At 44.1% G+C, this 13,954-nt stretch overlaps 1 protein-coding gene across 3 annotated transcripts in view; it reads left to right on the top strand.

The window, feature by feature from the left end:
- Positions 1-13,954, top strand: part of LOC126281243 (uncharacterized) — a 981,147-nt gene that overhangs the window by 643,595 nt on the left and 323,598 nt on the right. For all 3 annotated transcript variants that reach the window (XM_049980028.1, XM_049980026.1, XM_049980027.1), the window contains one exon: positions 8,641-8,926. In XM_049980028.1, the coding sequence (XP_049835985.1) occupies positions 8,641-8,926 (286 nt within the window). The remainder of the gene's footprint in view (positions 1-8,640; positions 8,927-13,954) is intronic.

The following is a 13,954-nucleotide window of genomic DNA, read 5'->3' as shown; positions in this document are numbered from 1 at the left end:
CACTCTCCGGCGTTCGTATGCAATATGAGCTTCCCATTATCAGCATGCAAGGGGTTAGGTGAAGCTTCTAAAATACGTTTCTCCACTTACAAGGAGAGGTCCTCAACAATGGAATTGACTTCTTGAAACAATCTATGCGGCAATGTTGGTTAAAGTCCAAGGAATAACATCCTGGAACCATTCACCCTGGTGGACCATCATCTGCAAGTAACCGACGAAAAAAATTCGCAATATGTGTAATGCTCTACATGTTCAAAAACTGTAACAATTCATAGGCTGGTTGCATAGCGTAATGGTTAAGGTAACGAATTCACACCCAAAAGATTGTCGGTTCGAATTTTGTAACGTATAGTGACTTTTTTCATTTTTAAATCTTTATCTAAATGACTTTGATCACTGTTTTTATTCTAGTGACTGATTAACACACAATTTCTTTTGTTTGTATTCCTTAACACATCATTTTAGTCAATGGTTTAACTTCTTCAATTGCTCTTATTTTTTCTCCCTATCATTCTTTTTCTACTTGGAATCTTTGTGCATGTGAATTTAATTATTTTCATTTATTTATCATAATGTTTAAATATTTAAAAATGCCGATCTGTTGGTTAAAAACAGAAGCTGAAATAATGTGTTTATATTGACAGCGCAATAGTGTCAAGACTGTATTTTTCGTTACAAATGTGCATCTTTTTGGATGTCAGCTATCACACAAACATTTAAAACGTAAATTTGTATTTCACTATGGTCAAAACAACATGAATCACAATTTAAACGAATGAGGGATTGCAAGTAAATGAGACAGAAGCAAAATCAGAATGGAAAAACTGAATGCAATAACATAGACGAAAGTGTAATATGACAAAATGGAAGCAATTAGATCGAAGTTAATACGTTACAATGATCAAAATCACATCAACATGGATTCCAAGTGGAAAAAGACTGATAAGATAAATGAGAGGATGCATTTCATATGATGACTAATGTGACGTGACAAAGGAATAGGAAAACATTACATTTCAACCAGTAAATTTATTAAAAATAATGATCAAGTTTAAAAATAAAGAATTTCAAAGCACCGAACAAACTTCGAACCCACATCCTTTTGCCTGTGAGACCAGTATCTTAACCATAATCGTACCCAACTAGGCTGTTAATTGTTACAATTTTTAAACCTGTAGAGCATCACGCGAGATTCCGAAAAATTTTTTCGAAATTTACGCGCAAACAAGAGCCCAGAAGGATGACTAGTTGCAGGTTGTTATTCCTTGGACCTTCACCGACATCGCTGTATGGATTGTTTCAAAAAGTCGACCCAACGCTGTTAATCTCAATTTACTGGGGCAGATGGTTTGCGGATGCAGCACACGTGGTTAGTAGACCCTCCTGGTCTTCGTCATCCGTGAGCCGGTGAATTGAATAAAGAGATGCATTGCGTCGGAGGGAAGCGCCAGCAAACATTTTGTCTCCAACAAAAGTTGTTCCCCTGATATTATCTATCTCCCTGGACGTTTGTTACAAAGACTTCGAAAGGTAATGTATATACATGGTGGATCAGGGAACACAATGGAATTCACGGGATGGACAAACATATAGCGAAGTATGTTTGATGAACCAAAGAAGTATTACATGGATGGGTGTAGCTGAAGGCCCTTAATACACTACCCACTCACATCAATGTGATAACCTGTCAAAAGGCTGAATATAAACGTTTTGCAATGCGGCCCGCTGCGAGGCGTGCAAGAAGACCGTCAATGGTGATCTGGAAGGTATCGACAGGGATGTGCACCCATGCTGACTCCAGTGCTGTGGCAGTTGCTTTAGGTTTCTCGGTGGAGGATCCACGGCGCTAATACTGCGATGGAGGTGGCCCCACAGATTCTCGACTGGGTTTTAATCTGTGATGTATGGTGGCTAGGGGAGTATGGTAGAGCCATCATGGTGCACTTCGAACCGCTCACGTACACTGCAAGCTGCAACACGTTGCGTTGTCCTGCTGGTAGAAGCCACAGTGCCTAGGAAAACAAATTGACCCTCTTCCGGCCAGGACCCTAGTGATAATTGTTGCAGAGTGTTTGCTTTCAGAATCTGAAGCCGATGGAGCATGAAATGTGGGTCATCTGAAAAAGGCACCTATCACCGCTCACTGGACGCCCTGTTGTGGTGCTGGCATGCAAATTACAGCCTTCGTCGCCAGTGAACAGCTGTCAGAATGGGTGCGTGAATCAGTCGAATGCTGCACCGGAGCATATGCAGCAACTCTAGCTGTACGGTCGTTGAGGAGACTCCTTGGTTCATCTGGGTGGTTAGTGCTCAAAAGCTGCACTTCTATTCGCCCGTACACCCCTGTCGTCTACGACTCGTGGTGCAGGACAGTTGCCTCTTGAACGTTTTGGATAGCGCCTTTTTGCCACTCACCGTATACTTTAACCACTGCGGCACGCGAACAGTTGACGAAATAAGTCGTTTCGTGAGTGCTTCCACCCTGTGCGTGAAAGCCAATGATAGATTGCTCCTTATTGCACTAAAACAATGACTGCAAATTTTTTCTGCAGTAGCCCGACAGGCCAGCACTAGTGCTGCCACCTGCCGTCTGTCAGTGGTTAGATTAGATTAGATGAGATTAGATTTACTTTCATTCCAATTGATCCATAGTTCCTCCAGGATGTAGAACATGTCAGAGAAACAACAATACATGACAAATATTTACAACTCAAACAAATTAGCAGGTCCCAAGTGGAATGATCGTCATTTTTAATGAACACTATATGAAAGAGTCATTTTACAAATACTATTGCACTGAATTTAAAATAAAACAGTTTATTTATTTACTGATAGAAAGGTCGTGTGGCTAGGGCCTCCCGTCGGGTAGACCGTTCGCCGGGTGCAAGTCTTTCTATTTGGCACAACTTCGGTGACTTGCGCGTCGATGCGGATGAAATGATGATTAGGACAACACGACACCCAGTCCCTGAGCGGAGAAAATATCCGACTCACATTTGTTCACATGGCTGGTTCAAATGGTTCTGACCACTATGGGACTTAACGTCTGAGGCCATCAGTCCCCTAGAACCTAGAACTACTTAAACCTAACTAACCTAAGAACATCACACACATCCATGCCCGAGGCAGGATTTGAACCTGCGACCGTAGCGGTCGCGCGGTTCCAAACCTGAAGCGCCTAGAACCGCTCGGCCACACTGGCCATCTGATTTGTTCACAACTTTCGTGTGATACTACTTTCCTGTAGACTGCGCCATCATCGGCAAACAGTCTAATGCCGCTGTCAATACCATCAACCAGATCATTTATGTAAATCGTAAAAAGCAGCGGACCTATTACGCTGCTCTGGGGCACACCTGAAGTTACGCTTGTTTCTGTTGAAGTCACCTCATTCAGGACGACATACTGCTCCCTGTTTGTTAGAAAATTTTCTATCCAACACCCTATGTCATCGGATAGACCGTAAGCGCGCACTTTTTGCAGCGAGCGACAGTGAGGAAGTGAGTCGAACACCTTTCGAAAGTCGAGAAATATGGCATCTACCTGGGACCGGTATCTAGAGCCTATTGTGCATCATGCACAAAGAGAGCCAGCTATGTCTCGCATGACCGCTGTTTCCTAAAACCGTGCTGGTTTCTGCAGATGGGCTTCTCAGAGTATAGGAAGGTCATTATGTCCGAACACAAAAAATGTTCCATGGTTCTACAGCAAATCGACGTCAATGAAATTGGCCGGTAATTATGTGCATGCGATGTTCTACCCTTTTTTATAGATTGTTATGACCTGGGCCTTCTTCCAGTCACGAGGAAGTTTCCGATGATCTCTGATAGATGATGGATAACAATGGTGCTATATTTGTAGCATAGTCAACATATAATCTTACGGGGATACTTTCTGGACTAGATGCCTTCCTGGCGTCTAAATACTATGAAAGCCATCCTTGCGTTTGTTCGATAATTGAAAGCGGGAATGGTGATGCAGTCCTCTACCGTTGTGGCGTTCGCTGTGTTATTCGGTGGTTTGGTATTTTATTCATTTGTAAATGAAAATGATATTCTTATTTTATTACATTGAGTAATTACTAAATAATTTTTCTCCCGGCTAAAGATTTGGTCAAGTTGCTAAAGAGCTCCAAGTTAACGTTGTGTCAATGTGTTGTCTGTAAGTTGTGTAAGTGTCACTAAATCACAGTTCATCCAACAGATTCTATACAACTATTGATTATGATGGAAACAGTTATCTTCAGCAAAATGATCATTAAAACCACCGAATATCAGCCGCCCACAACACTGACGTATGTTACCTGAAACAATATTCTTCGCAACTCGTGCTTAATTAATCGCGGCTCCATACATCAGCTAGAAAAGTTTGTTATAAGGATCGTGCTATGAGCACTGTTTTTAAAGAACCAATCTGATTCGAATTGCTTTCATTAAAATGAGTTCGGGACCACCGGTGCCCATTTGTATTACGTTCGGCATTTATGTCTGCAGAGTTGCGTAATTTGAATTTGCCGCTGAGATAATTGTTAAGATGGCGGCAGACAATTGATAGTGACTTTCTATTGTTAGACAAATAAGATAAGTATTTTAAATGCTTATTAAACTTTACTTTCGTATTGTGCACTATTTAGACATCATCATGCAAACATTTGATTTTTTTCTAAGGAAATCACAGACAAAAACGCGATAGAAATCGCTATCATCAAATCTGCGCTCCTTGCAGCGGAAAGAAATAATTAACTCAGATAATGCTTACTGAGAGAGGAATTAAAGTTACAAGTAATTATTCACTCATATTTATAATAATAATGAACTCTATTCTCAAGTAATAATTGACAAATAATTAAAATTTCTTAACAGACCTCAGTTTGATATGCGTCCGTAACCTACAAAAGCCAACCGACAAAAGGTAAAAACAAAGGAAGACAAACGCAGAACATAAAAGGAATTTACAATTATCATTGTCTTTGTATGATACACATCGATACGTCCAATTTCATCATAAAATATTATATAAATAATTAATATTTATCATCGTTTTCACTGTTTTTTCATATGTTGAGTAGATAATGTTTATAATTGTTAGAGGCATAATTTCCTCTCGTCGCACTGTAGCTGAAATTTATCTCGTGGATGTTACACCGTTAACGAGTTTTTGAAATCTAGGTTCAGAATTTTAGCCTTCTGTTTATCGTCATCCGTTATATTACCCGTACTTTCAACAAGAGAAGGTATTGAATTATTTGTAGCGTTCATAGATTCTACGCACTCATGTAACTGTCCGCTCGTCATTTATACTTCATTCATTTACCATTTCATCTATGTCAATATTTTAATTAATCATCAAATCAGCCTTTTATATTTCAACTTAAGAAATGATGATATCACCTTTTATTGTTTCCAACATTCATTTGGTCAACTGTCATATGGAACGAGGGGGATGAAACAATAAAAGGCTAGCAGTGTTATAGACACGCGGTGTCTACAGGGTGAAAAGTATTTAAACCGACAAACTCTGGGAGGTTGTAGGTGACATCAAAACAGATATTTTTCCCTAATGTCATTTTTTCCTATGAGGAGTATTTAAACCAGTAAAGCAAGATTTCTCTGGCGGAAAATTAATTAAACCAGCAAACATTTTTCCATTTTTTTATGACAAGAGACAACACGTTAACAGAACCCAATTTCAATTACAGTAGATTTTCAAAAATGCCTCCATTGACACGTAAACAAAGGTTACACCCTTCGGATCATGTTCTGTCTGAGACGGGCAAAAATACCAGGAGTATCCTGAACTCTTCCTGCTGCTGCTACTATTCGGGCAGCCAGATCCTCTTCTGATGCAACAGGAGTTGCGTAAACAAGATTGCGAGTCTCTCCACACACATAAAAGTCCAGAGGGGACATATCTGGGGATCGAACAGGCCATGGTACAGGACCACCTCTGTCAATCCACATTTCTGGGAACCGTCTGTACAGAAATCGACGTACACGACTACTGAAATGTGCCGGCGCCCCGTCATGTTGGAACCACATGCGTCGTCTTGTAGGGAGCGTGAGGTATTCCAGCAATTCTGGCAATGCTCTGGAGAGAAAATTGTAATAGTGCCTGCCGTTTAATGGCCTAGGTAACAGATACGGCCCAATTAAAGAGTCCCCAACAAAACCGACCCACACATTAACGAAGAACCGCACTTGATGAGCGCTAACAACTGTGGCATGTGGGTTATCCTCCCTCCAAACATGCGAATTGTGCATGTTGAAGTCTCCATCACGCCCGAACGTTGCTTCATTGGTAAACAACACAGAGGATGGAAATGTAGGATGCATTTCACACTGTTCCAGCCACCACTGCGAAAACTGTGCTCTGGGTGAATAATCAACTGGTCCCAGGTTGTGGAAATGAAATGGACGTAACAATTGAGCTCGAAGGTTGAAAATGGTTCAAATGGCTCTGAGCACTATGGGACTTAACATCTATGGTCATCAGTCCCCTAGAACTGAGAACTACTTAAACCTAACTAACCTAAGGACATCACACAACACCCAGCCATCACGAGGCAGAGAAAATCTCTGACCCCGCCGGGAATCGAACCCGGGAACCCGGGCGTGGGAAGCGAGAACGCCACCGCACGACCACGAGATGCGGGCGCTCTCGAAGGACTGTTTTTACATTCGTCTGGTTCGTCCCCACGTTACTTGCAATTGTAAGAGCGCTGAGTGAATGATTCCGCTCCTTATGCTACAAGACAGCTTGCTCAAGTTGCAGCGTTCTTACCGAGCGACGGCGTCCCTGTCCAGGTAATCTGCTAAATGACCCGGTCTCACGCAGACGTTGGTACACAACAGCAAAGGTCGTATGATGAGGGATACGGCGATTAGGATATTGTTGTTGGTAAACCCGCTATGCAATTCGTCCGCAGTAGTGTGCTACGTAGTACGCACCAACCATATCAGTGTACTCACTCCAGGTAAACAGAGGCAATGCACTACTACACTAGTGGACAGCAGTTGCCTACAACTGAAGAGCGTAATACACCCTCTAACAACTGAAGATCGTAATACGGCCTCCACCGGCTTAAATAATCCTCATAGGTAAAAACGACATTAGGGAATAATACACTCCTGGAAATTGAAATAAGAACACCATGAATTCATTGTCCCAGGAAGGGGAAACTTTATTGACACATTCCTGGGGTCAGATACATCACATGATTACACTGACAGAACCACAGGCACATAGACACAGGCAACAGAGCATGCACAATGTCGGCACTAGTACAGTGTATATCCACCTTTCGCAGCAATGCAGGCTGCTATTCTCCCATGGAGACGATCGTAGAGATGCTGGATGTAGTCCTGTGGAACGGCTTGCCATGCCATTTCCACCTGGCGCTTCAGTTGGACCAGCGTTCGTGCTGGACGTGCAGACCGCGTGAGACGACGCTTCATCCAGTCCCAAACATGCTCAATGGGGGACAGATCCGGAGATCTTGCTGGCCAGGGTAGTTGACTTACACCTTCTAGAGCACGTTGGGTGGCACAGGATACATGCGGACGTGCATTGTCCTGTTGGAACAGCAAGTTCTCTTGCCGGTCTAGGAATGGTAGAACGATGGGTTCGATGACGGTTTGGATGTACCGTGCACTATTCAGTGTCCCCTCGACGATCACCAGAGGTGTACGGCCAGTGTAGGAGATCGCTCCCCACACCATGATGCCGGGTGTTGGCCCTGTGTGCCTCGGTCGTATGCAGTCCTGATTGTGGCGCTCAACTGCACGGCGCCAAACACGCATACGACCATCATTGGCACCAAGGCAGAAGCGACTCTCATCGCTGAAAACGACACGTCTCGATTCGTCACTCCATTCACGCCTGTCGCGACACCACTGGAGGCGGGCTGCACGATGTTGGGGCGTGAGCGGAAGACGGCCTAACGGTGTGCGGGACCGTAGCCCAGCTTCATGGAGACGGTTGCGAATGGTCCTCGCCGATACCCCAGGAGCAACAGTGTCCCTAATTTGCTGGGAAGTGGCGGTGCGGTCCCCTACGGCACTGCGTAGGATCCTACGGTCTTGGCGTGCATCCGTGCGTCGCTGCGGTCCGGTCCCAGGTCGACGGGCACGTGCACCTTCCGCCGACCACTGGTAACAACATCGATGTACTGTGGAGAACTCACGCCCCACGTGTTGAGCAATTCGGCGGTACGTCCACCCGGCCTCCCGCATGCCCACTATACGCCCTCGCTCAAAGTCCGTCAACTGCACATACGATTCACTTAAAGACTGCGATGGAGCTCCGTATGCCACGGCAAACTGGCTGACACTGACGGCGGCGGTGCACAAATGCTGCGCAGCTAGCGCCATTCGACGGCCAACACCGCGGTTCCTGGTGTGTCCGCTGTGCCGTGCGTGTCATCATTGCTTGTACAGCCCTCTCGCAGTGTCCGGAGCAAGTATGGTGGGTCTGACTCACCGGTGTCAATGTGTTCTTTTTTCCATTTCCAGGAGTGTATTTGTTTTGGTGTCCCTTACAATCTCCCGGAGTTTGTCGGTTTAAATACTTTTCACCCTGTATAATGCTCAGTGTACGCTCGTTACCTTGGTCGTAACGCGACCGGTGCCGGTGTGTTGGCAGAAGGCAAGAGGCGGCGGTTCCACCCTCTGCGAGGACTGCGGCGCATGTTCCGGCGCAAGGCGGCCTCTGCCGGCGGCGGCGCCGTGGGGTCGGCGGCCGGCGGCTGCCGCTCCGACGAGGAGGAAGCGCACCACCACCACCACCCGCACGACCACCACCACGCGCACCACCATCACCACCACCACCACGCGGACGGCGCGGCGCTCGACCACCTGCAGCAGGAGCAGCTGCGCTGCCGGTCCGCCAGCGAACTGCTGGCGGCCGACGGCCCCACCGCGCGCCGCAGGTCAGTGGCCACGGACTTTGCAGACACGGGACTCGTTCTACGTCTACATTTATACTCCGCAAGCCACCCAACGGTGTGGCACGTTACGTGCCTCTGTCATTACCTCCCTTTTCTGTTCCAGTCGCGTATGGTTCGCGGGAAGAACGACTGTCTGAAAGCCTCCGTGCGCGCTCGAACCTCTCTAATTTTACATTCGTGATCTGCTCGGGAGGTACAAGTAGGGGGAAGCAATATATTCGATACCGCATCCAGAAACGCACCCTCTCGAAACCTGGCGAGCAAGCTACACCGCGATGCAGAGCCCCTCTCTTGCAGAATCTGCCACTTGAGTTTGCTAAACATCTCCGTATCGCTATCACGCTTACCAAATAACCCTGTGACGAAACGCGCCGCTCTTCTTTGGATCTTCTCTATCTGCTCCGTCAACCCGATCTGGTACGGATCCCACACTGATGAGCAATACTCAAGTATAGGTCGAACGAGTGTTTTGTAAGCCACCTCCTTTGTTGATGGACTACATTTTCTAAGGACTCTCCCAATGAATCTCAACCTGGTACCCGCCTTACCAACAATTAATTTTATATGATCATACTAAATTGCTTTTATATTTTAATTACAAGTAAATTTGCCCGGAAGAAAGAACTTTTATCCTGGAAAGACACTGGTCAGTCAGCTGAAGATCGTGAAAAATGAAACAAAGACAACATGACTGTCTACGCTGTTTTATTTTTTTATGAATCATAATGAATTGAATGAAGTTTGGGAAGAAGAAGACATTGAGATTTGCCAATGACAATGTGATTCTGTCAGATGCAGCAGACTTGGATGATCAAGTCAGCCGAATGGATAGTGTCTTGAAAAGAGGTTATAGGATGAAAATCAACAAATGTATAAGGTTAGAGTGAAATTAAATCAGATGATACTGAAAGAATTAGATTAGGAAATGGAATACTAAAATTAGTAGAACTATTAGTTTTTTTTTCATGATAAAACCAACTGATGATGGCTGAAGTAAAGAGGATATAAAATACGGACTTGAAGTAGCATGCAAAGCGCTTCTGAAAAATACAAATATGTTAAAAACCAATATAATTTTAGGTATCAGGAAATCTTTCTGCAAGTGTTTCTCTGGAGTGTAACTGTAGACAGGAGTCTTTTCGGGATATAAACCTTCGACTATTTTCTGAAACATTTATCTGGAGTGTAATGTAATACGGAAATAAAGCGTGAACGATAAACAGTACAGATAAGAATAGACTCAAACGCTGTGAAACATGGTGCTAGAGAAGAATGCTGAGGATTAGATGGTATACCGGATATCTATAAAGAAATTTATGAACTTGATAAAAAGAAGAGATAGGATGAGAGGACAAGCGAATTTAAGTGGACGTCAGTTGCAAAAGTTAGGCAGAGAAGAAGAGACTTGCACAGGATAGACTAGTGTGAAGAGCTGCATCAAGCCAGTCTTTGGGCTAAAGAGCAGAACAACAGCAGCAACAGTAATTTGGTAACATGGAGTCGTACGGTGGTCGCGACTACATCGATGCCAAACGCCTTCGAGGCGAGGGGATTACCGACACAGCAGCAATATCATATGAAATGGGATACGTGTTGCAGCTCATTTCCTGAAATGTGATATCACTGGGGTGATGCGCGATGTGGGTACAGCATTCACGATAACACAAACAGGTCAGCCGCCAGCTCCTTCATGATTTATTGGTACTTAGTTGAGTCTGTAAAGTTCGCAGAAGAACGCATTGTCCTACGGCTACGCCAACGTTCATATCTTTCGGCTGAAAGAAACTTGCGATGACTAATACTGACAGCTTCGTAGATTCCATAAACGGAAGCTAACACACTACTGAGGGCGTTATAATTAGAAATTTGTTTTCCACTATCATACTGTGCTCACAGCTGAAGATCAACAGATACCGAGTGTTCCTTGTTCTACATTTATATCGATGTGGGATCGGTGCGATATAATCATAAATGTTGGGAAATCTTTTGTAGCGTGCCGTTATAATTCTGTTACTGAGAGGTAAAGGAAGTTGAGACCAGTTTCTCTAATTACGACTTCAGACTATATTCGTATTACACCAACAGTGCTTCATATGTGGAAGAAGTGCTAAACGGACACTCATCATTTCACTTCTGCCTAATTTGGCCATGGACTGGAGCAAGATGGCTGCCATTCTCCCAACAAATGAAATAGTATGTGGGTTTTGCAGAACGTGGTCTCAAGTAAAAATTACAGCAATTGGACAAACATACTTCACGGATACGGAGTCTTTCTCGATCATCTTCTATTAATGGCATTCTTTTGAAAGTCATTAATTGTCTTCTGCATTTTCCTGTCTTGTACTACGCTTTTAATCTCCATATACTTGCTGCACCAAGCATAATTGAAAATTTTCTCTACTTACTCTAACTTTTGCCTACCGCTACAGTTTCTTCCTTCTACTGTTCTTACCACAGCAAAGTTGTTTATTTTTGGGCACATTAAAAAGCGTTGTTACAGGGCTAGTTAACCAGCCGCAAGTGCTAACAGCTAGTATATTTACCCAGTATAAATACTGTCGCTAGTCACTTTCCGACTAACTAGATGGACAACAAGTAGAATCTACTTCCATCTCCTTTTGCAGCCACATGGCCGACTTGTAGCTCATTGTCACTGCTTGTAAACATCGAAATACTCGATTTTCAATCAGCAGGGACGCCCCAAATAAACTTTGTTTGATACTTCAAACATCCTCATTATCCCAACAAAAGTAAACACCCTTAGATCACGATGACACTAATGAAGGCTTCTTAACATGTATGGTTTGTGTTGAGCATGCTAATATGTTACAGAAGATGGTAAAGAGGAAAGTGAAACCTCATTGGTTGGATACAGTAAAAACAAAAAATACTGAAAAAGTGACGCAAATATCAGCCAAAGATTATGTGAATGTTCTACATTTAAGGCCAATTCCGTATGATTTATTCTTTTCAGTCACTATTTGCTCAAGTTATCCGATAAGTAGCAGTACAGTGGCACCAACAGATACGTCAAAGTCAGATACACAGGCCGACAGGCAACCAGAAAACAGGGTCGGATATGGTTACAATTCTCTGTGACACGTAGAACACCAACCAAAGAGCATTAGTGCTGTTCTTCTTTAATGTTGTTACCGGGCTTGGAAAGGCGTATAAGGGGCGTAAACATCATCAGATGCTGAGTGATCACAGTGACGGACGGAGAGATGCCGGGTACTCGTGTGGGACATCATTGTCAGAACATGATAGTTTAAAAGGAACCTCATTTTGGGTCTCCATTTGGCCAGCTTGTCGATTCGTGCAATATTCATATTTGTGGAGCATTCAGGTGTGACAGTGACCCGATGTTGAACTGCATGGGAACGTGAGGGCAGGCAATACTCGTCGTCAAAGCTCTGGTCAGCCATGTCTCACCACCAAAAGGTAGCGTCACAGTGATGGGTACCACCTACATCGTAACTCCTTCACATCTGCGCCTGCCATCCGAGCACAAATAATACAAACATCTAAAAAAGTTTTGCATCACCCCTGTTCCCAGAACTCCTGAGGATAGACGTTGACTATAGATATGGGATCACAAATACAGCTGCTGTGACTCTTCAGAGATGTCGCTAAATCCGCCCAAAAGATGTAAACAACCATGCACGAGCAGCGCCAATTAGACGGGGGGGGGGGGGGGGGGTCGACAGCCGATCAGTTCCAATGATTCCACCAGGTAGGAGGTACACGGCTCGTGTTCAACCATGCCTTGACGGTCAATACCGCGGTTCGATCGGGTCCGCATTGTTACTTGGTGGCAGGAAGGCCCCTCAACAAGGGAAGTGTCCAAGCGTCTCGTAATGAACCAAAGCGAAGTTGTTCGGACATAGAGAAGATACAGAGAGACAGGAAATGTCGATGACATGCCTCGCTCAGGCCGCCCAAGAGTTACTACTGCAGTGGATGACCGCTACCTACGGATTATGGCTCGGAGGAGCCCTGACAGCAACGCGGCCATGTTGAATAGTGCCTTTCGTGCAGCCACAGAACGTCTTCCAGAAATGAGTCCAATGAGTTAGCACTGTGCCTCATCGCTCGGTGACATACGCAGAACATCTCCGTTAATTTCATTGGAGTTTTTCGAAGACTGTCGGAGAAAACGTCGTGAGCATCGCTGCAGCTCTAAAGCGTTTAAAGGCGCTTGCTGCGTTGAAAATAAAACTTTAATAATATTCAGTTTCCTCCTTGTCACAATGTACTGTAACATATCCGAAAAAGTTAACAAAGTTCAGAAAATCTGTGAGTAATTTCATTTTTATATTCCAAGCGAATGCAGCTCGGGCTTCGAAGTTGCGAAAGGATTACGCCGCCAATTACGCCATGCACATGTCGCTATAGTTATCAAAATTTGTATTTCAGTCTGTTTTCATTGCAGATGCATATTGTCATTGGTTGAGGATAACGTCTACAGACATTTTTATTTCCATCAATATTTAACATTCACAGATACGATGGCACTTTTAACCACTAACGCTTCTAAAACATTTTACTGTAGCAAATCATACCCAAAAAGACACGTATTTTTTGTATCTTTAACGTGCCAGTCCGGTCAGTCCTTGAATTTTTGTCACTTATCACTGCTTTGCACCGTAGTTCAGCGTCCACGTTAAACTGTACGTTGCACTACAGCTATCAGGTTGGAAGAAGGCAACACTATATTCCAAGCGGAATACAAGTTTTCGGAATTATGGCAGCTTTACTTTAATGCGCCGGTACCTTTAAACAGCGCAGTTCCAGAGTACGCAAACTCAATTATGGAAAACCAAGTGAAAGCTGTATTCGAATGGGACGTCTGTTAAGTTCGGCCTTACGTCGCGTTGATTCGCTTTTTGTAGCGCTTTACGAAAATCTGTCGTGAGTTATTCCGTTTTTCACGTTAGGGAGCGCTCTAAAATCTAAAATTATATGTTATGATTTCACAAATATGCCATTCCACATTTTGACGTCACAAAT

This window comes from Schistocerca gregaria, chromosome 7, assembly GCF_023897955.1.
Source record: "Schistocerca gregaria isolate iqSchGreg1 chromosome 7, iqSchGreg1.2, whole genome shotgun sequence".
NCBI classification, from domain to species: Eukaryota; Metazoa; Arthropoda; class Insecta; order Orthoptera; family Acrididae; genus Schistocerca; species Schistocerca gregaria.
The sequence above is the reverse complement of the archived record's forward strand: the minus strand, read 5'-3'. Positions and strand labels throughout refer to the sequence as shown.